Raw genomic sequence first — 21,092 nt, forward strand, 5'->3', positions numbered from 1 at the left:
GAGAAAAGCAGGTCCAGGTAAAAAATAATGCTGCCTGATAGGTTTGTATTTCCTAGTTCAAAAGAAAGAACGAGTTACCCGGAAGCTAAGAGCGATGGCACAATTGTTTTTAAAGAAAATAGACCAAACATAAGACAGAAGAGAAAGGCCGTGTAACACTAAAGTAAAACTGTCATTGATTCATTAAAGTTATAAGGTTAATTTTATACCAAAACACAAAGACTGACTGATATTAAATAAAAAATATTACAAAATATACATAAAAAATGCGGTTGGTCCTGAACTTGACTTGAGCCAACGTCGAAATGTGGTTTTCCCTTCGACCCGCGGTTGGAGAGTTTTCCAGTTTCGCAGAACGAGCGAGTTCACGTCAAATCCCTTCTAGGTCCTCACAAACACACATTTTCCCCAACTAAGCTCATTATAAACCCTCACCGCAATACATGTGCAAATTTCAGATGCTGGGGAGGGAAAACTTTATTCTTGAGCAGAGACAAACTTTCTCCGTGGTACACACTGATATTAATCGCGCGAAATTTTCACACCGCGACGTTTGCCACGTTTGTCCCGGTTTAACAGTCCTTATGTCACGTAGATAAAAGACAAGAAACTTGTTTAAAAACTAATTACAAAAAAACATCGTTGTTTAATGGAAAGCAAATTATAATTTAACGGATATATTATGTAAGCTGTGGTTAACAATGCCTTTGATTTTCATTAGCGGTTTGGTTGAAAAGGTTAATTTTAGAAACGACCTTTAATCCTTTGAAGTATAGAAAGGCTCTGGAAATCAAAACAACACATTTGCTTTCACCCCTGGACAGCTTTGTTTTAATTCCAAGCCATAAATTTAGAACAATAGTGCAAAAGGCAGCAGTGATTAATGTATTTAAATCATTAAACAATACTTTCAATTATTTGGGATTCATATATATTGAAGCCTGAATGTCGAAAACTACAATTAATCATTTTTGTCTATAACTGGTGGCATCATCAATGGGACAACAAAAGACAATTGAATCTTTAATAGCTTTGGTAGATTATCACCTCAGTAAATAGCGTCGGTGGCCGCAACGGTTTAGGCGTTGACACGGCGTTCATCACGTTCATCGTAAGGTGAAGGCCCCGGGTTCGAAACCAGCGGCCCTTCATTCAAACCCGACATACTTATGGGCTTTTATACACTAATAATAAAACCCAGTTTTTTTAGTACATCAATTATTCATAGTACGATCAATTTTATTTTGTTATTTATTTAGAAATCGTGAGATGCGGTCTGGTGTGATGTAGGTTTCAGAAAAACATTTTCTTTATCGTGCCAACGTTTCGATCTTAATTAAAATCATCTTCAGGGCCTTGTGTTGTCTGCATTTCAGCAAAAAAGTTTAAATAAATAAATTTCGAACTGTCACTAATCACCACACATTTCTACACGACAAGAACGAAGAACATGGGATTCTATGAACAAATTGCAACTACATATGGACACGAAGCTAAAAGTATACTGAAAGACATCGGCACCAATGAGAAGAAACTCGCATCGGCCATCAATCAGAGAACTTTTTTGCTGAAATGCAGACAACACAAGGCCCTGAAGATGATCTCAATAAAGATCGAAACGTTGGCACGATAAATAAAATGTTTTTCTGAAACCTACATCACACCAGACCGCATCTCACGATTTCTAAATAAATATCGATTAACGGTTACTAATCACCACACATTTATTTTGTTATTTTGTAATCAAATATATCTATTCATTTCATTTATTTTGTTTACAGATATGCAGACTGGTTTCGACTGGCAAATTTAAAGAAGAGAGGATGAAAGAAAAAAAGTGACTATTAATTACAATAATTACATCTGAAATTATATAAATAAACTTGAAACGAAAAAAAATTAATAATATTTTTAAATAACGTTGGAAAACACAAACATAAAAATAGATAGGTTAACAAATTGTTACTTGGTACTTAACAAATTGAAATACACCCAAGATCATTACTTTTCAATACGGCTGTCTTCCCTCAACACCCCAACATCGATTCTGTTCTTGTAATTCGATCATTCGAAGACAACCTATTTACCAGTTAGAGTTTTTGAGTCTTTCTATTGACGATATCTTCCACCTTCTGGGGTCGTTTTTGGGACCAGTGTTTTTACTTGCCCTCCTTGCTGGCACATATTCCCCGTATTTGTTGTGGCCTTTAAAGACCCAATATTCCAGTATTATTTTTAATATTCATTTTAATGTGGCTATAATTTATGTTGCAAAATTGATTTGGACCTATATGTTGTTCCGAGTTTCCTTTTTTATAACGACGTCTGTTGCCTCTTTACCTGAAATCCCCTCACCGTTAAACTATTTGTTAATTACAATTTTTTTAGGCAGTTTCAGAGTAGTTTGAGTAGACTTCGTCGACTTAAAAACCTGCCTGGCTAGCTGATAGTATTATTATTATTATTATTATTCAATTAATTAATCTTTATGTAAGGTATTGGCTGAAATCACGATAGCTCAAGTGGTTAGAGCAGCGGCGTATTTACCGAGGGTCGGGGTTCGAATCCCGCTCGTGACACTGACTTTTTTATATCAATCAATACATTATTAAAGATTAATTAATTGAAAAATGTTATTCGGTCAAGCGGACCACAAACTCTAATGAATTATTAATACTTATTACTAATATACTTGTTATTGCTATCATTCGGGTTGAAAGATAGTTATGGTTAAGCCAGAAACACACTTACCGGATTCTCCGCCATGCGTCACTACCCGATGCTACCCGACGCAAATCCAAACTCCGATTTTCCATAAGGTTGCATTACCACTACCGTGCACATCTAACCGATGCTATGCCACGCTAACCTACCAGACGCTCTGCGATCCCCACTGTCCAGATTTTCGTCGGGTCGCATCGAGTACAGTCGAAGACAAAAGAACCGGACACTCATATTTTTATTCAAACTACATGTATTATTGTCGTTATATTAATTACAACATACTTATTTTAATAAAAACCAAATTAACTGTGATTAAATATTAATTAGTTTTTATGTAAAAATTTAATTTTAATGGTTTGGTAGAAAATTAATCAAAACAGCGGAATACGATTTTTTGATGTAATGAATTTTACTAACAATTTATTTTACTCGCTTCGGCGGTACATATACTAAAATTGGAACAATTTATTACACGGTTTTGCTCATAAAATTTAATTAACTATTTATTTCATAGTTTTCCTCGTAAAATTACACCATTTTGTAATGTCGGGTACCATCAGAACACTCATATTTTTTTAGTTTATTTCAAATTAAGTACATGTAATTTTTTCGTTATTTTAATTACATGTTATTTTAATGTAAACCAAATTAAACGAGATCAAAAATGCGAAGGTTTTTATAAACATTGTATAATTATGATGGTTAGGAGTAACTTTATTTAAAAAAATTAAGTTTAACAAACAATTTATTAGATGGTTGTGCTCATGAAATTTAACTAACAATTTATTACATGGCTCTACAAGGTTTTGCTCAAAATAGTGCATTAAGAACAAAATATGCGTTGCGATTGTGATAGTGATTATTGTGATAAACGCTGTGGACTGTACGCGACGGGTGCTTGCGTCGAATAGATGTGCACACCTCCCAAAACGTGGCAAGGCGTCTGGTAGCGTCGCATGGCGTAGCATCGGGTAAGTGTGTTCCTGGCATTAGGCTTATGACGATGCTGTGTTCCAAACGTTATATTTCTGATTGAGACATTAAACCGTTCTCTATAACTTCAAAGGTAATAGAAATTGTAAAAAAGGAAATAATAGATACTTTAGAGTTTGGGACGGATACTATTCCTCTTTTTTGCAGGTCGAATGCAGGAGTTCCAAAGGGTAGCGTCATGGGCCCAATTACGTTGTCCGATATCCTTTCTCATTCCGACCATTTCTACCATTTCTTTACATCCAATCACGAATCTATCATACCTGACCGATATTTATAAATTCGGTTCTACACAATAAAGCAGTGGATTTTCAAATGGTATATTAAACGAAACGCAACTAAATCTAAATCCATAAACATTACCCTCCAGTACGTCACTCTCACCCCAGTATATTACAATGTTACTTCCTAGCAAAAACGTCGTCCGTTACCTCGGGATGTATTTACACAAGCGATTCTCTTCGAATCACATACACGGCTTAAAACGATAAATGAATCGACCCTCCCAATTAATTACCTTTGGACAACAAAAGACAAATATACACCAAAACCAATAGATAATTACGACATTGAACTGCAGAATTCAATTAAACTCCTAACCTCATACGAATTCAAACCTTACGCGCCTAACGCGCCATTTTATACTATGCTTTAGACATCCATTGCATTAAACATGTTGCGAGATTTAGTTATTAAAAAATTCACCAAAATCTCCAATCACAATTCAATCGACACATGTTGAAACTTTCACCCCGGTCATTTCCGGACAATACGCCTAGATGTCTCAAAACACAATGGCCCAACGACCTGCGAGAACAAATAAAACAATTTTCTGTTCAAAACACTGCTGTCACTGAATGGTATTTTCACTCTTTTATGTTGATTGCAGTTGTGTGTGTGTGTGTGTTTTATAATAGTTATTCATGTTATTCATTGCCCTGAACTCAGATAGTAACTTAATTAGTAGTGTGTGGTGATTAGTGACCGTTAATCGATATTTATTTAGAAATCGTGAGATGCGGTCAGGTGTGATGTAGGTTTCAGAAAAAACAGAAAAACAAGAAAAAAATGGAAAATATATATATTTTTTTTATATTCAATCAAAGTATTTCTATTCACTCAAAGTGTTTGTCTTCTGTGTAATTGTGCTCGCAAGAATGGCACAATTACACAGAAGACAAACACTTTGGGTGAGTTGAAATACTTTGATTGAATATATAAAACAATATATTTTGCTTTGTATAAATTCACTTTTCCACATCAAAAATGTAATTGGTATATGTAAACAATGATTGTAAATCCCAGGCCCTGAAGATGATCTCCATAAAGATCGAAACGTTGGCACGACGAAGAAAATGTTTTTCTGAAACCTACATCACACCAGACCGCATCTCACGATTTCTAAATAAATATTAATTAGTAATAAAAAAATTAATCCATTGAATAAAACTTAAACGAGGGATTAGAAAATCGTAATGTAGTGTAATAAATCTTAAATCGTTTAAAAGACGCTTTCTGTAAGTTTAAAATCCAAAATTTAAACATATAGTGAAATATAATACTGTAGTAGTACGGTGTGTCCTAAGTGGTACTTCGAATATTCTGAATCTTACTAAACTTGGTACGATTATTGTTTGTAATAGGTAGAATTAGGACTATAATGCCACGTGTGGAAGGATTAAATATTAGAAACAGCAATGAATACCATATACCTGATACTGGTAATAATGAAAAACGCGAGATGGAAAAATATATGAGTAGCCGGAAATGACCGTAGAGGTCAGCCGGCCAGGGGAATGAGATTTGTACAGCTAAAAATATACTTATATTTGAAATTGAATTCAAAATGTGATGAATTAATTTATAAACATTATTTTATTTTGTATTTAAAATTCGTTTATTACGAGAAAAACGGGATCCTATTGCAATTGTTTCGTTTTATTGCTGACCCCCGTTGCAATGAAACCAAGTCAGAAATTGGAATCAAGGAGAGGACTTTCTTTTGACGCTACTCTTTGCATGAAATAGCTCGTTTAGGCGTTATTGCATATTTTTATGTGTGACTGAAAAAAGTGCATTTTTCCCAATTTTTGAGGTTTATTATCTTTTGCATAAAAGCAATGTGGTATTTTTATAATGTGCTTTTCTTCAACTTTTCAACATTCTATGTTCCATCTATTGCGAATTTCTCACTTCTCATTTCTCAGTTTTCTACTCAGAAATACAATTATGGATGACAGAAGATGTAACCTGAAAGGAAAAACTTAACGATGTATGTGGTATTCCATTACAATGAAAAATTAATTTGTTGTACTTTATTGTTATTAATATTTTACTAGTTAAATTTGATTATACTTTAAGTGGTTTTTTATGCGCTTACTTTTTCATGCTTAGTTTAAAAATTTTAAAAATTGCTTTATTGTCGGTATCTAAATGTTTATTTTAAAATTAAACGAGTTTAATGAATATAATCTCTTGTTTATAAACTAAACAATTAGAACATAAACATTGGCTAAGACAACCATTAATTTTATAAGGTAAATGAAATTGTCACTTGAATATGATCCAATGTTTATAAACGAAACTATTAGAACATAAACATTGACGAAGACAGTAATTAATTTTATTAGGTAAATAAAATTGACATTATGTTAAATGATAGTTTCTAGTTTTTCTTACACTTTTTTCCATGTTTGGAGATATCTATTTCATGATTTTGTTCGTTTTAAGATTTTTATTGTAGGTTTTGATTGTTTTTCCTACACTAAAAGCCGTCCTTTAATTACTAATAGCTTTTTTTTTGTTAAAAATGAAATATTTTACGTTTTACATTGAAATTCCAGCCGGTTTAGTAAAACGTACTAGAGTTAACATATTTTAAATTCATGCGATGGACGTCATTTGTCGAACTTATATGGCTCTCAAACTGTTCACTTTCAAATAAGTTGGGAATTTTTCAACACAAATCATGAATAGAAAAGTGGTGGTTTCTTTCAGTTTTAATTTTTCTTTTTTTTTTCAAATTGCACCGAGGTGAAAAAAATCACTAGTGAATTCGGGGTCTGCGAAAGCCAGATACTGAATTACTGAATTTGTTAGTCAATTCTCTCCAGTTGTCCAAGTTTGTTTGATTTTATGCATCGAGAATAAATCGACGAAACGTTATCGTGGAAAACTCAAGTCCGCCTTATCCATTAGCCTAATCAGATAAGTCTTGGATAAACGGATAAAGTTGGTAGACCAGTGCAAGCCCCAGGGAAACTAAAGAAGCCGGGAAAAGTTGGTGCTAAAGTCAACGGCGTCCGAAAAATTATGAGCCTTTAGGGACATCTCATTCCCATTGTCTCTTCCCTGTACTTTTACTTCACCAATACAGTTTGTCCCTAATAATTTCTTTTTTCTATTATGAATGAAAATATAAATTATGTGACAATTCATTGATAATAATAATAACAATAATTGCACCCAAGACCAATTTAATTGCAAAACAATTTTTTTTGTTTATTTATCTGTGTAAACCTTGAATAATAATAATAATAATATTCTTTTAAATATTTTTTTTTAATTCGTCAAATGAAGCAACAACAAAATGCTGTTGCGGTTAGACAATTTCTTTCCGCTTTTCTTCGAAATACGTTTTTCTTTCTCACTTCTTTCATTGCTCTTTTAATAAGACTAAGAATGTAGTAGCATTTCGTCTTATCACTCTCTCTCTCTCTCTCTCCCTCTCTCTCTCCCTTTCTCTTTCTCTTTCTCTTTCTCTCATTTTCTCTCTCTCACTCTCTCTCTCTCTCTCTTCTCTATTCCTCCTCTATCTTTCTGTACATCTATTTATTTATGTACGTTTTAATCTTATGTGTGCCTAATTTTCTTTGCCTCACTTCTTTTAGGTTGTATGTTTTGCAACTTTTTTCCATCTTGACCAATTCACTATTTCTCTCTATATAACATCAATTTTCCTGTTTTTTCTATCTGCATTGAAAAAACCTTCAAGAATTTTATACTGTCATAGTCCAATTTTTTTCAAATGTATCTTCTCCAAACATTACCTGGTTTCAACTATATACAATTATATTTAGGCCCTACTTATTTTTTCAAAAAACCGTCCTTTAAAAACGTGTTTTTCATGATAAATGCAAAAAAAAAAATCGAAAAAAATTTATTTTCTTTTTTGGATGTAAAAGGCTCGTAGACATGCTTTTTTACGTATTTTTCATGAAAAACGCAAAATAAAACCAAAAAATCGAACAAATTGTCTTTTTTGAATGTAAAAGGCCCGTAGGCATGTTTTTTTAACGTATTTTTCATGAAAAACGCAAAAAAAATCGAAAAAAAAATTGATTGTCTTTTTTGGATGTAAAAGGCTCGTAGGCATGTTTTTTTACGTATTTTTCATGAAAAACCATCCAATTTTTTCAAATGTATGTTGTCCAAACATTACTTGGTTTCAACAATGTACATTTCTATTTAGGCCCCACTTATTAAAAAAAACCTTTCCTTTGAAAGCATTTACCCAAACGATAGACGGCTGTCATTGCATTCCAAAAACTTATAAACGGTAATTTTTATAAGGCATAATAAAGTTTTATTTTCAGATAGAGCGATCAATTCCTCAGTGACCCCACAGGTGACCCCTCTAACGTACAGAGACAACACATCTCTGATATATCAGTCTGCTGTTTAGAAATATCGTTGGAAGATGTATAAATTTAAGTTTTAAAAAAAATATAATATAAAAGTGCCTGTGTTTTAAAGATTATATTATACAAGTGTACTTGTGTACAGATTTACTGTTTTTATAAAAAATTTTTTAAAACAACGACAGGAATGTTGATTGAAGGGCCTTGAGATTGACCCAGTGGGTTGAAACCAGTGGGTAATAAAATCAATTGGACATTAAAAATCGACTTATTGTAGCATGATATCATCAACCTCCTAAACAGAGGATTAAGTTCTATTTTTATATTAAAACTGAAAATCGTTAAACAATATATTATATACTCGTATATACTTGCAAAATTTTGCATTGTAGAACGGTTTTATAAATGAACATTTTTTCATCAAAAAGGAAAGGTGATGATTTGACTTACCATTTTGACTGTTTACACATCTTATTTTTTCTAATCTTATTTTCTTTAATGCACTGAACAACAAAAAAATCAAGAAAAAAATTTATTGTCTTTTTTGGTCGTAAAAGGCTCGTAGGCACGTTTTTTACGTATTTTTCATGAAAAACGCAAAAAAAAAACTCCAAAAAAATAGAAAAAAGTATTATTGTCTTTTTGGATACACAAAGCTCGTAGGCACGTTTTTTACGTATTTTTTTATGAAAAACGAAAAAAAATCGAAAAAAATTTATTGCCTTTTTTGGATGTAAAAGGCTCGTAGGCACGTTTTTTTACGTATTTTAAATGAAAAACGCAAAAACCTGAAAAAATCGAAAAAAATGTATTGTTTTTTTTTTTGGATGTAAAAGGCTCGTAGACATGTTTTTTTACGTATTTTTCATGAAAAACGTAAAATAAAACCAAAAAATCGAAAAAATGTATTGTCTTTTTTGGATGGAAAAGACTCGTAGGCACGTTTTTTACGTATTTTTCAAGAAAAAGGTAAAAAAATCGAAAAAAATTTATTGTCTTTTTGGGATGTAAAAGGCTCGTAGGCACGTTTTTTACGTATTTTCCATGAAAAACGCAAAAAAAACCAAAAAATCGAAAAAAAATGTATTGTCTTTTTGGATGCAAATGGCACTTTAGGCACTTTTTTTACGTATTTTTCATGAAAAAAGAAAAAAAATCGTATTTTTTTTGTATGTAAAAGGCAAATGTAGGCACGTTTTTTAAGTCATTTTATTCTTCAATTCTGTTCCATCTATGTATTAAAATTTAAAAACTCTCCTCACTTCACTGCTGAAATTTTAATTAAGACAACAAAAGCACTACGTCTTCCGTAAGTACCTTTGTGTAATTATTTAAGGAAACCAATTTAGGAGAACTCAATTTATCTACGGGTCGTCACGAGGAATTGTGTTTGGCCGTTCATGACAACTCTTCTCTCATTTCACTTACTTCCATGTGATATATTGTCCTTTAAATCTTCTTGGGGCTACCAGGTCGCGACACAGTTGAAGGATATCATTTTTTATTAAATATTTTGATAAATTTTGTTAAAAAAATCTCTTTCGCCCTTGTATGCAAGCGTACTGAAAACATGGTAATTTGGTGGGAATACAAAGACGGTTTTGACGTCTTTTTTGTTTTTGTTTTTTTTTTCTCGCAACGTGGTCGCTGTTTTATTCAAATATCTCTTACGGTGAGCTTCCTCCAGAAATCCTTTCAAGGGTGGGATAGAAGGCTGACTTTAGTTTTTTCGAATAAACAGCAAGCCTCTAAGAACTGAATAGCCAGAAATCAGCTTTTCTTGGATCCGGTGTACTTTCCGTGTATACAAATCGTTCCTACTGTTCGAATTTAGCATTTTTTACCCTACAGTGAAAATCTTATAGTTTAATACATTATATCTCATTTTACTAAATATAAGTTACTCTACGTTTTGATTACTAAAATAATTCGATAATCTAACAAATGCGCTCACATTCACACACATTCGATAATTTAAAACTTAGTAAACCGTTTAAAGGAGTGTTTCATTATCAAATTGTTGTTTAATATCACCTTTACTTTTTTCAATATTCTTGAATGGATTTTATGAAAAAAAAAGTTCTCATAAAGCTCCAGGGTATTAAATAATTATAACAAAAATATTGCAAAATTTACCCCACAGAGGCGTACATTACTTAACATACCTACACAACGCTGTACTCAGGATCACATATTTTCCATTGCAATTGAAGCTCTCTATAATTAAAATGGTTCATAAGCCAAATATACCTTCTCACCTTTCTAGTTCCTACCAACCAATTACAAAGGAGACTTCTTTTCTATCCTTGCAGTAGTTCTAGAGAAACTACTTCTCCGACAATTATTGCCAACAAATGAAAATTTTAGTAGTATTCCAGACATTCAGTTTGGATTCAGCTCAATTCACTCGGCAACTTATGGAGATATACTAATGATAATTCTTTTACTTTTTAAATATTAATCCATTTACGTTTTAGTGGTCAATTCACCAAGTTACTTCTTTCAATTAATTATTCTTTTTATCTAAGGTCTTGGTTGAGATAAAAAAGTCAGTGTCACGAGCGGGATTCGAACCCTCGACCTTCGACTGAGGCATAAAAGGCAAAAAAGAGGGAAAATTTGAACTGCTGAAGAGTGAGATAAAAGTTGGTATCCGAGAGGATCGAAGTCACGATAGCTCAAGTGGTACAGCAGCGGCGTATTTAGCCGAAGGTCGTGGGTTTGAATCCCGCTCATGTCGCTGACTTTTTTATCTCAACCAAGACCTTACATAGAAAGAATAATCAATTGAAAGAAGTAACTTGTTCAATTGACCACTAAATAAAAATAATAAATCGAATAATATAAAAACTATATCCAAACAAACACATAAAACCTTTCGAACTTCGGAAAAGGCATTTCTACATCATTCCTCATTCTAATATTTAAGAAAATTTTTAAAAACCAATTAGTTACAAACTGACCGACCAAAAAATTAAACGAAACGGTAAAGCGTCGTATTTTCGACTGCGGGTCAATTATAACGATTGCGTTAAAGCGAAACCACCCTACCAAACACCTACCTATTAAAATAAAAATCGGAGAATACGAAAATTGGCTAAATAAAGAATATCCGAGCTATTATCGATTTCCTATATATGGATATATATATAGGCAAGGGCGGATTAAGCCGTGGGAGCGTGGTGGAGTGCCTACCAGGGGTGGACGGCGATAAACGGGACCGGAGGGTAACACTCGCCCCCTTTCTTATTCTACCCCGTCACCACGGGGCTAGAAGCTAAAACAGCACAGTTCGAAAAGAATGGACAGTGCCTTCGGGAATTTTTCAACTTGTGTTACAACATTGATATAAATTGAAGCACGTGGCATTTCTGATAAATTTGTACTTGTGTTTTGCTCGTTGTTCTTATGTTGCTTTCATGTTTTTGTGTAATAGAAAGATAAAGTTTATTTTGTAGAAACCATCCTTTTCATGTCTTCTCTATACTTAAATGCTTCGCTGATAACCATCATCAAATTAATTGTTACACATTGAGCCGAGATTTTTGAATACATTTGAAATGCGAATTTTATTAATTATTATTACGTCAAGAAAAAATCTATAGTAAAGGGCCCAGAGAAATATCTTCTATGCTTCTATGGAGACAACAACGTAAAAGGATGATAATTAACTGTTATTGAATAATTAAAATTACTTAATAGATGGTTAATAATTATAAAATACTATCTGGTTTTATGTTTTTCATAAGAAATATGTATAATATTTTACAAAGTAATCATTTTGGCAAACAGTTATGGGTGAGATTTTGACATTCCCCAAGTCTTTCAACACTTTCTTTAGATTATTCGAAATAGTGAGATGCGGTCTGGTGAGATGTAGGTTTCAGAAAAACGTTTTCTTTATCATGCCAACGTTTCGATCTTTATTGAGATCATCTTCAGTGCTCAACGTGTTTGTTTTCTTAATAATTGTGCCATTCTTGCGTGTCGTGTTGTAGAAATACTTTGATTGAATATAAAAAATTATTTTTTGCATTGTGTAAATTCTGTTTTTTCCACATCCTACATGTATTTGTTAAATTCAAAAATATTTGTAAATCCCAGGCCCTGATGATGATTTCAATAAAGATCGAAACGTGACACGATAAAGAAAATGTTTTTCTGAAACCTACATCACACCAGACCGCATCTCATTATTTCCGAATAATCATCGACCAACGGTCACTAATCACCACACTTTCTTTAGAGTACATCCAGTGATCGTATTTTACATTTTCCTCCAGTCGAAAATGCTCTAAAAGATAGAATTTTATATTATAAATAAAATATTAATGCTTTTATGTTTTAGGTAGTAACCTCTTTACAACAAAAAGATTAAGGAAAACGTAACATTTTAGAGCCTAAATGAATGTATAATATAAAATAATGAAATATTTACAAGTAATAATACTGTTCTTCTGCATAATTAAATTATGCAAAATAGCGATAATTAAGGCAACTTTGTTTTCAAATAATTTTGAATATTAAATAAAAGCGAAAAAATGGATTCTGTGTTTTGTTTCCTTCCGTGTCCGTGGACATTAATTTTCACAAAACAATGGAAATCTGTACGACAAAGTTCTTCCTTAATGATCATATTTTTCTTTTTTACAAAAACAAAACTAATGTTTAAAAAGCGGCCTCCCGGAGGAATTTTATTTTTCCGTAAAAGCTAATAAAGTTTAAGATTTATCTCACCTCGTAATGAAACCGTAAAAGTACATGTAGAGGCCGGGATGGAGGGTTTAATAAATCTTCTTGAACATATTTAATCTTTCCTCTTGTTAAATAAAAGGGCCGACACACGCCCTATTAGAAGAAAACAGGCTAATCGAATTAGACGGCCGTTTCGGCTTTTAATAGATTCTTTATGTGATTTCATTTCCGGTGAAGAGTATGGCAATAAATTTGGCCCCAAGTACGGTGTGTACGTCGATAATGGCCAACAGGAAACCCGATATTCGTCCACAGATCATTCCATAAACTTTTCTCTCATGACCACAACGTCTGACCCTTTACAAACAGAGCATAGCCTACATATTTCTCCAATAACAATTACGTTAAATTATTCGACCTAGCAAATTGCTAATTTTCTTAATAACGCAAATTAGAAGGTAAAATACATTTATATATACATCAAATACACAAACAGAAGAAACATACTACCTCAGACAAAATTCATACGCCATTTTTGCTGAAACCGTAAATTACTATTAAACAATTATTTTGAGAATTATTCGTAAAAAATCGGAGATAAAGCTAAATTTAAAATAAAAAATGTAAGGAATGATATCATTATTGAAAGAAAGTGAAAATAAAAATTAAAACCTAAGTTTTATATAATTTTACCAAAAATAGTTAACACGGAGATTTTTGTAACCCTCTGCGATTGTTTTGTGTATCCTATTAATATCGTTTATACCTATAGAAATATTCATTCTTAGTGATTTTCGCGGCAGTGGAGATCTATTTTGAATTGGGATCCAAAATGGTCGAAAAAATCGGGAACTCGTTTGTTTTTCTCGTGGAAACCGGATAATTTATTTTTTATAAATAGTTTGCAAATAAATTGCCTAATAAGATGCATAGTTCAGAATATTTAAAACATATATTAAAGTATAAAATAAATAAAAAGTGCCTAAATCTGGGAAGGCTTCGCTACTTATTGACAACAAAAGGGGCAATTATATTTTTAAAAAATATTTTTAAAAATTCAATCACAATTGCCGGTCAACTTACATTTCAGTAAATAAAAAAAGACTTCTAGACTTCTTCAAAAGCGCATGGATGAGATTAAATTTCAATTTTCACAGAAATTTATTTTCTCACATTCTCAGATAACATGAATTTAATATTTTTGGCTCAGATTGGATAATTAAATTAGTTCATTCGATACCCAATAAAGTCAATTTTGTGATTCCAACAAGCGAAGGTTATATAAAATACTAAAAAAAACAGTGATATTAATAGTTTTATATGCATACATTTGCTGTTACTATTTTACGAAAATTTGGTGTTACTAATTTTTATTGGATTTTCAAGATATTATATAAAAATAATCTTTTTTATTATTTTATCATAATATTATCTTAAAGTAACAAGGATGTAATTATACTAAAACATTGAAAATAGTATTTATAAGTTAAGTAAGAAACATTAGAACACTGTAAAAATAAAATAAAATTTAAGAATAATTTTAGGAACCACTATATGTGAAAAGACTTTTTATAAGAAGAAGTGTGTAAAATCTTTTTACCGGACATTACTAAATGGCCAAAACCATGTACAAGTAACTTTAATAACTGAAATCATTAACTTGGAAGTACGATCAAATATTCTGTCAAAAGTAATATTTTAATTTTCACCATTCTATAGGTTCATTTTTTAAGTGTCAAATTGGTACTACTCGAGTTGGTACCTACTTTTTTAACCTTTTCGAAAATAAAAAAAAATAAGTCGGTATAGACGAAGCCAAAGATACTGACAAAATCTGACACAAGCTAGGAACGTGGGATATTAAATTTTTGTATTTTTTTCATTATTATCGTTTTTATTCCGCCATTCGATGTTTGTTAATGACACCCAAATATTAGTGATTTACTTTTTTCAATCATAGTAAAATAGGCATGTTTCAAGACAAAAAATATTTTCTTTATGGATGTGGAATGTGAATGCAGAGATCTGTGTTTAGACAATATAAATGGATGGGATGAATCTACTCTGAAAGAAAAATGAATGCGCAGTTTACCTCAGTAGCAATATCTCTAGGATTTATAAAGTTCAATAAGAGACCGTATTAAAATGAAACTTAAAAAGCTGCATTTCTTCTGGGCTGATACTGAATGTTATCAACTGTTTTTTTTATAAATTAATGGACGGTACTTACCACTTCCTCGCCATTTTCCCAAGACTCGGGAATTAAAACGAAATTACATGATACTTGAACGGCAAATTTTGGATCTCTTTTACACACCCTTCTAGCCTAATAAAAAATATAATTTAGCCGTTAAGAAAATTTTTTGATATGTGAAGTTTGGTTTACTGTCATCAGATTGTGAAGGCAAATATGAGAATTGTTAAACTCTTATTAAAATAAATAATTAATAAATAATATATTTTTTAAATTATTATTATTTGGTAACGTATTAATATATACATTGTTTCAGTACTTTCATAAATGTTTTTTCTTACTAAAAAAAATTCCTATTTTTTTATATCTTCGCCTAAATAAAACAAGAGGAAAACAGATTATTTCCGATATGTTCACAATATGTTTCTGTATATACCATTCTTTGCATTTTTTATCGTCAATATATTACGTTCGGAAATAAAAAAGGGTGGAGTCCATGATCCAATATTTGACTTCCTCTTATACCCCTGACAAACTCACATATTCCTTCACATTCACTTTTCAAGGAACTAAACATCGGGCCGGAGAAGGAAGAAATCATAAACCTATAAGTCCATGTCCCCAGGAGAGAAAGACTGTTTGCCATTGCCGTAGAAGTAATAAAAAAGATAAGAAAATTTCTGTCATCGATACTGGGGAATACTTTATTCAAATATGGAAGTGGACTGTTTAATATTCCGGGATAATAATTCGAGGAATCCACAAAATAAAAAACGACGGACAAAATATACGACGAAAAGATTTGTATTTGCGTTTTTTCCGACATTTATCTTACTATCTGAACGTCTGTTTAAATTATATATTACTTTGAAATCATAAAAATATATCAATCGTTTTTGGTATGTCTTCATTAACTTTATTGGAGAATATTTTCCTGTAATTTGATATCTAATTTCAAAATTATTGCCCAAAATCGAATAGGTGGCCCGTCTAATTAAATTGTTAATAAACAATTGCGTTGTCATAAAAAAACGTAGATGTACAAGTATTCTTTCACACTGGCTGACGATTGTCTCTGTTGCTATGTATGAGTCCTATGAAATTGCTAATAAAAAATAATGAAAGTAATACAAATAAAACAAAAAGACTTTCTGGTACAAACATGAAAAAGCTCCTAAAACTTAAATTGAATGTGCAAAATGTCCACTTTCTTAAAAAATAAGCCTGATAATCTTTGATGAGAGATTTCCTGCTTTCAAGAGTTAATCCTGATTCTCTACTCTCATAAGAACACAGTATTTTGAATCCTTTCTTTGAGGTCGTCCTTAGTCGTAACTAATAAACTCCATTTTTAAGAGTTCCTCTTATGTTGAAAGGATTAATCTGAGTTAAGAGTTGGCCATTGAACTGGCCCATTACTTTGTATCACTTTTATTATTTTTTAATGCAAGTTTTAGCTTTTGATGGTACATTACCATGGACGTAAGCACACTGATTTCAACGAAACTTTTTCTAATAGGTAGAAATATTAAGCATGTGCCCAGTGTATGTTTACGTTGGACAAATGTATACCATTACATTTAATTTGTAAGTTTTTAAACCAATGTAAAGTTTCCCGTAGATCAGTGGTGTCATTTTAAAATTTCCTATAGAAATGTGTGGTGGACCGTTAGTCAATGATTATTCGGGGATCGTGAGATGAGGTCTGGTGTGACGTATGTTTTAAAAAAACTTTTCTTTATCATGCCAACGTTTCGATCTTTATTGAGATCATCTTCAGGGCCTGGGATTTATAAACATTTACAAATACATGTAGGATGTGGGGAAAAAATGAATTTATTCAACGCTAGAAAAGTTTAGATTAAAAAAATGAATTTATACAATGCTAGAAAATTTTCGATTAAAAAAATGAATTTATACAATGCTAGAAAATTTTTGATTAAAAAAATGAATTTATACAATGCTAGAAAATTTTAGATTTAAAAAAATGAATTTATACAATGCTAGAAAAAAATTTTCTTAATAAAATGCATTTATACAATGTTAGAAAATTATAGATTCAATCAAAGTATTTTACTCACTCAAAGTGTTTATTTTCCGTGTAGATGTGTCATTCTTATGTGTCGTGGTTGAGAATGCCAGTGAGATATTGATGTTTTATTTTTTTATTACGTTGGATCATTGTATAAATTCATTTTTTTATCTAAAATTTTCTAGCATTGTATAAATTCGTTTTTTCCCACATCCTACATATATTTGTAAAGTTTAAACAATGTTTATAAATCCCAGGTCCTGAAGATGATCTCAATGAAGATCGAAACGTTGGCATGATAAAGAAAAGTTTTTCTAAACCCTAAGTCAAACCAGACCGCATCTCACGATCTCCGAATAATCATTACCTATTGACTGTATCGATCCATGGAAAACTTTAAACTAGCTATAGGTTAGGATACTTGATGTAACCTGCACAAAATAAAACAAACTTGGACTATGTAAATAAATCAGAACCGAATTATATAAACGAAACCTTCGGCCATTTGTTGTGGTCTGTATTCATCTCCTTTCTTTCTCGATTATAATCAAAACCAGTCAAGCCGAAGGTTTTGATATAGATAATATAAGAAGATAATATCATTGATAAATCCCAGAGCATTAAACAAATCCAAACATAACCTGTACAATATACAACAAATAAATACATGCACCAATAAGTCAGAAACCTATATTTAAAAAAAGGCACATTTCTTGAAACATTATTTTTATATATAGTTTTTCTAAGCTTCTACTATTTTTATATATAGTTTTTCTAAGCTTCTACGACTCATTGGCATGTATAATAATTTTGGACATAATATTATCAAAAATAAGTTTAATTTAAATAGGTATTCCAAAATCCGTAACTTTTCCTTGTGTGTGTTGAATATTTTTCGACGTAATATGACGTTAAAAGTTTCATTAAAATCGTTTATTTAATTTCAAAATTCAAAATTGTAGAGAGCAAATAAGAGGTTTGTATATATGGTTTAAATTAAATACTTATGCAAAAACTCACTGGAATTTTTTGTGTAATCAAAAATTAACATGTACATTAATTATTTTAAAGACGAAAAATAAATCAAATTAATTATTTTTAATTACTTATCATGAAAGCAAGAATATTTTGGTTTATAAAACAAAACAGTGTGTTAACAAATTATAAATGTATGACTTATTTGAAAAGTCGATTCACCAAAAATGCAAATTTTTCTAGTTCATAATAAGAAAGCTTAAAAAAACTAACATTGCTACCATTAAAAATTTCAACTTCAACTTTAATAAATTTAATAGTGAAGAAAGAAAAAAATACATTAGTGAATTGTTGCTAATTTTATTTTGTGATTAAATAAAAAAGTAAATAAAAACAACATCTAATAGATTTGTCAAAGTCAGGTTGAAAAACCAAATTTCTATGCACACTAGGAAATTAAGACCACGTTTGTGTAGAACAAGAAAGGAGAGGTGCACAATACGAGGTCTGAACAAACCTTCACCGCCGCCGCTAAAGTTGTCCCGCCTCCTTTCAAGTTTCCTCTAATCCCCATCCCCCTTAATTCCCCTTTCTTACACAACAGTTAATTTGTCCTCAAGCCCCCGAGATTTACGGTTGTAATACATTTCCTTGGCAGGTTTAGGCTTAATCCTCGATTTCTGCGATCCTGCCCGGTTTTAACTCCCAAAGGAGAAAATATTAAGCACAGAAATCCTTTCCACCTCTGTTTTAATAGGGCTTTAAAATGTCGTTTTTCGCAATCAGTGTTTAATTTATTGTCCTCTCATGGTAATTCAAGAGTGAAAAGTTGTCCCTTTTTTTTAAATAATCAGTATGGTAACTGTGGGTCATTCCGTTCTAATTTTTTACATAACTCTTAAGCTACATTTTAAAATGTATCCTGCTGAATGTATTCTAAATACAATTTTGATTAGCGTATCATTAGCGAATTAAAAGTGTGGACATTAACTAAAATTAATATTTTATTATTACATTAATTTTAAGTAATGATATGTGATAATAATATAAACATAACATATGAAAGTATGTTAAGTTGATTTGATTGATAACTGCTCTCTCTCTCTCTCTCTCTCTCTCTCTCTCTCTCTCTCTCTCTCTCCCTCTCTCTCTTTCTTTCTTTTCCTCTCTCTGTTTTCTTCGCTTTCTTTCTTTTTTATTCTCACTGTCACATTCTCTTTCTACTTATTTTATTATCTCCATCTTTTTATCTTTCCCCTCACTCATCTTCTAAATCTCGCTCGCTCTCTCTCTCTCTCTCTCTTTCTTTCTCTCTTTTCCTCTCTCTCTCCTTTCTTTGTTTTCTTTCTTTTTTATTCTCACTGCCACATTCTCTATCTACTTATTTTATTATCTACATCTTTTTATCTTTCCCCTCACTCTTCTTCTAAATATCTCTCTCTCTCCCTCTCTATCTATCTATCTATCTTTTCCTCTCTCCCTCTTTTCTTTCTTTTTTATTCTCACTGTCACATTCTCTATCTACTTATTTTATTATCTCCATCTTTTTATCTTTCCCCTCACTCATCTTCTAAATCTCGCTCTCTCTCTCTCTCTCTCACTCCCTCCCTTTTCTTTGTTTTCTTTCTTTTTTATTCTCACTGTCACATTCTCTATCTACTTATTTTATTATCTCCATCTTTTTATCTTTCCCCTCACTCTTCTTCTAAATCTCTCTCTCTCTCTCTCTCTCTCTCTCTCTCTCTCTCTCTCTATCTATCTTTTCCTCTCTCCCTCTTTTCTTTCTTTTTTATTCACACTGTCACATTCTCTATCTACTTATTTTATTATCTCCATCTTTTTATCTTTCCCCTCACTCATCTTCTAAATCTCTCTCTTTCTTTCTTTTCCTCTCTCTGTTTTCTTGGTTTCCTTTCTTTTTTATTCTCACTGTCACATTCTCTATCTACTTATTTTATTATCTCCATCCTTTTATCTTTCCTCTCTCACTCTCTCACTCTCTCTCTCTCTCTCTCTCTCTCTCTCTTTCTCTCTACCTTTTTATGTTTTTCTTTCTCTTTCTCTCTTACCCCCTTTCTTTCTTTCTTTACTCTGTCAACTCAATCGTGAGGTGTAAAGTGCCGGCGTGATCTTTGTCGGGTTATCGGAGGGTAAGTCGGTGTTTTATATAATTTATAATTTATATTATTTTTATTAAATTATTAAGATCGTTTGATATTAAAATAATTTAATTTAAAAAATCGTTCCATAAGTTGTATCTAGTTAAGATCTGCTTAATGCAATAAACCGCGCTAGATTAGGCTAAACCTGCAATACTGTTAAGTCATGCATAAATGTCGGTCTTTTGCGCCTTTAGATAAAACGCTAATTATTAACGCTAATTTCATTAAACTAACAACTTTCTCCTGCTTAAATTACAAACTGATGTGTAAATTTATTAATCCATTTTACCACACTGTAAAATAATTTAGAAAATATATTTAGACTCCTGATGGAAACTACACAGATGGTCGAAAGTGGAATAAATTTTAATGTACATACCTTTATCTTACGAAAACAATCTAACAGTGAATACAAAGTGTGTTTTTGTTGTTTTTCTCACAAAAAAACATTTTTGTTTCTTTATTTAGTTTTTCGCTGAGTTGTTTTTAATGAGTAATCTCTATAAGAGGGTGAGAAGATGGCTGCATTTTGCTCAAATTAATCGTCATGGATAGAGCATTACTGCATGTTAATTTTGCCTTTCTAAACCATAGTTGTTAAGCAGGGCTTGAAGCAAGTAGGGATTTATGCTCACACACAATGGGACCTCGTACTCCCGATTTAATATCCTATATCC

The 21,092-nt window shown here is 31.5% G+C and overlaps 1 protein-coding gene across 2 annotated transcripts in view; it reads left to right on the forward strand.

Moving 5' to 3' along the window:
* LOC106666693 (carboxypeptidase N subunit 2-like) overlaps positions 1-21,092 on the forward strand; it is a 259,862-nt gene that overhangs the window by 214,405 nt on the left and 24,365 nt on the right. Inside the window, exon 5 of one of the 2 annotated variants that reach the window (XM_014394049.2) lies at positions 1,782-1,837. The exons of the other annotated variant lie outside the window; for it this stretch is intronic. Coding sequence (XP_014249535.1) covers positions 1,824-1,837 — 14 coding nt within the window. The 5' untranslated portion in view covers positions 1,782-1,823. The remainder of the gene's footprint in view (positions 1-1,781; positions 1,838-21,092) is intronic. 2 annotated transcript variants of the gene reach the window in all.

This window comes from Cimex lectularius, unplaced genomic scaffold (genome assembly GCF_000648675.2).
Source record: "Cimex lectularius strain Harlan isolate CLEC.00 unplaced genomic scaffold, Clec_2.1 scaffold244, whole genome shotgun sequence".
Lineage (NCBI taxonomy): Eukaryota > Metazoa > Arthropoda > Insecta > Hemiptera > Cimicidae > Cimex > Cimex lectularius.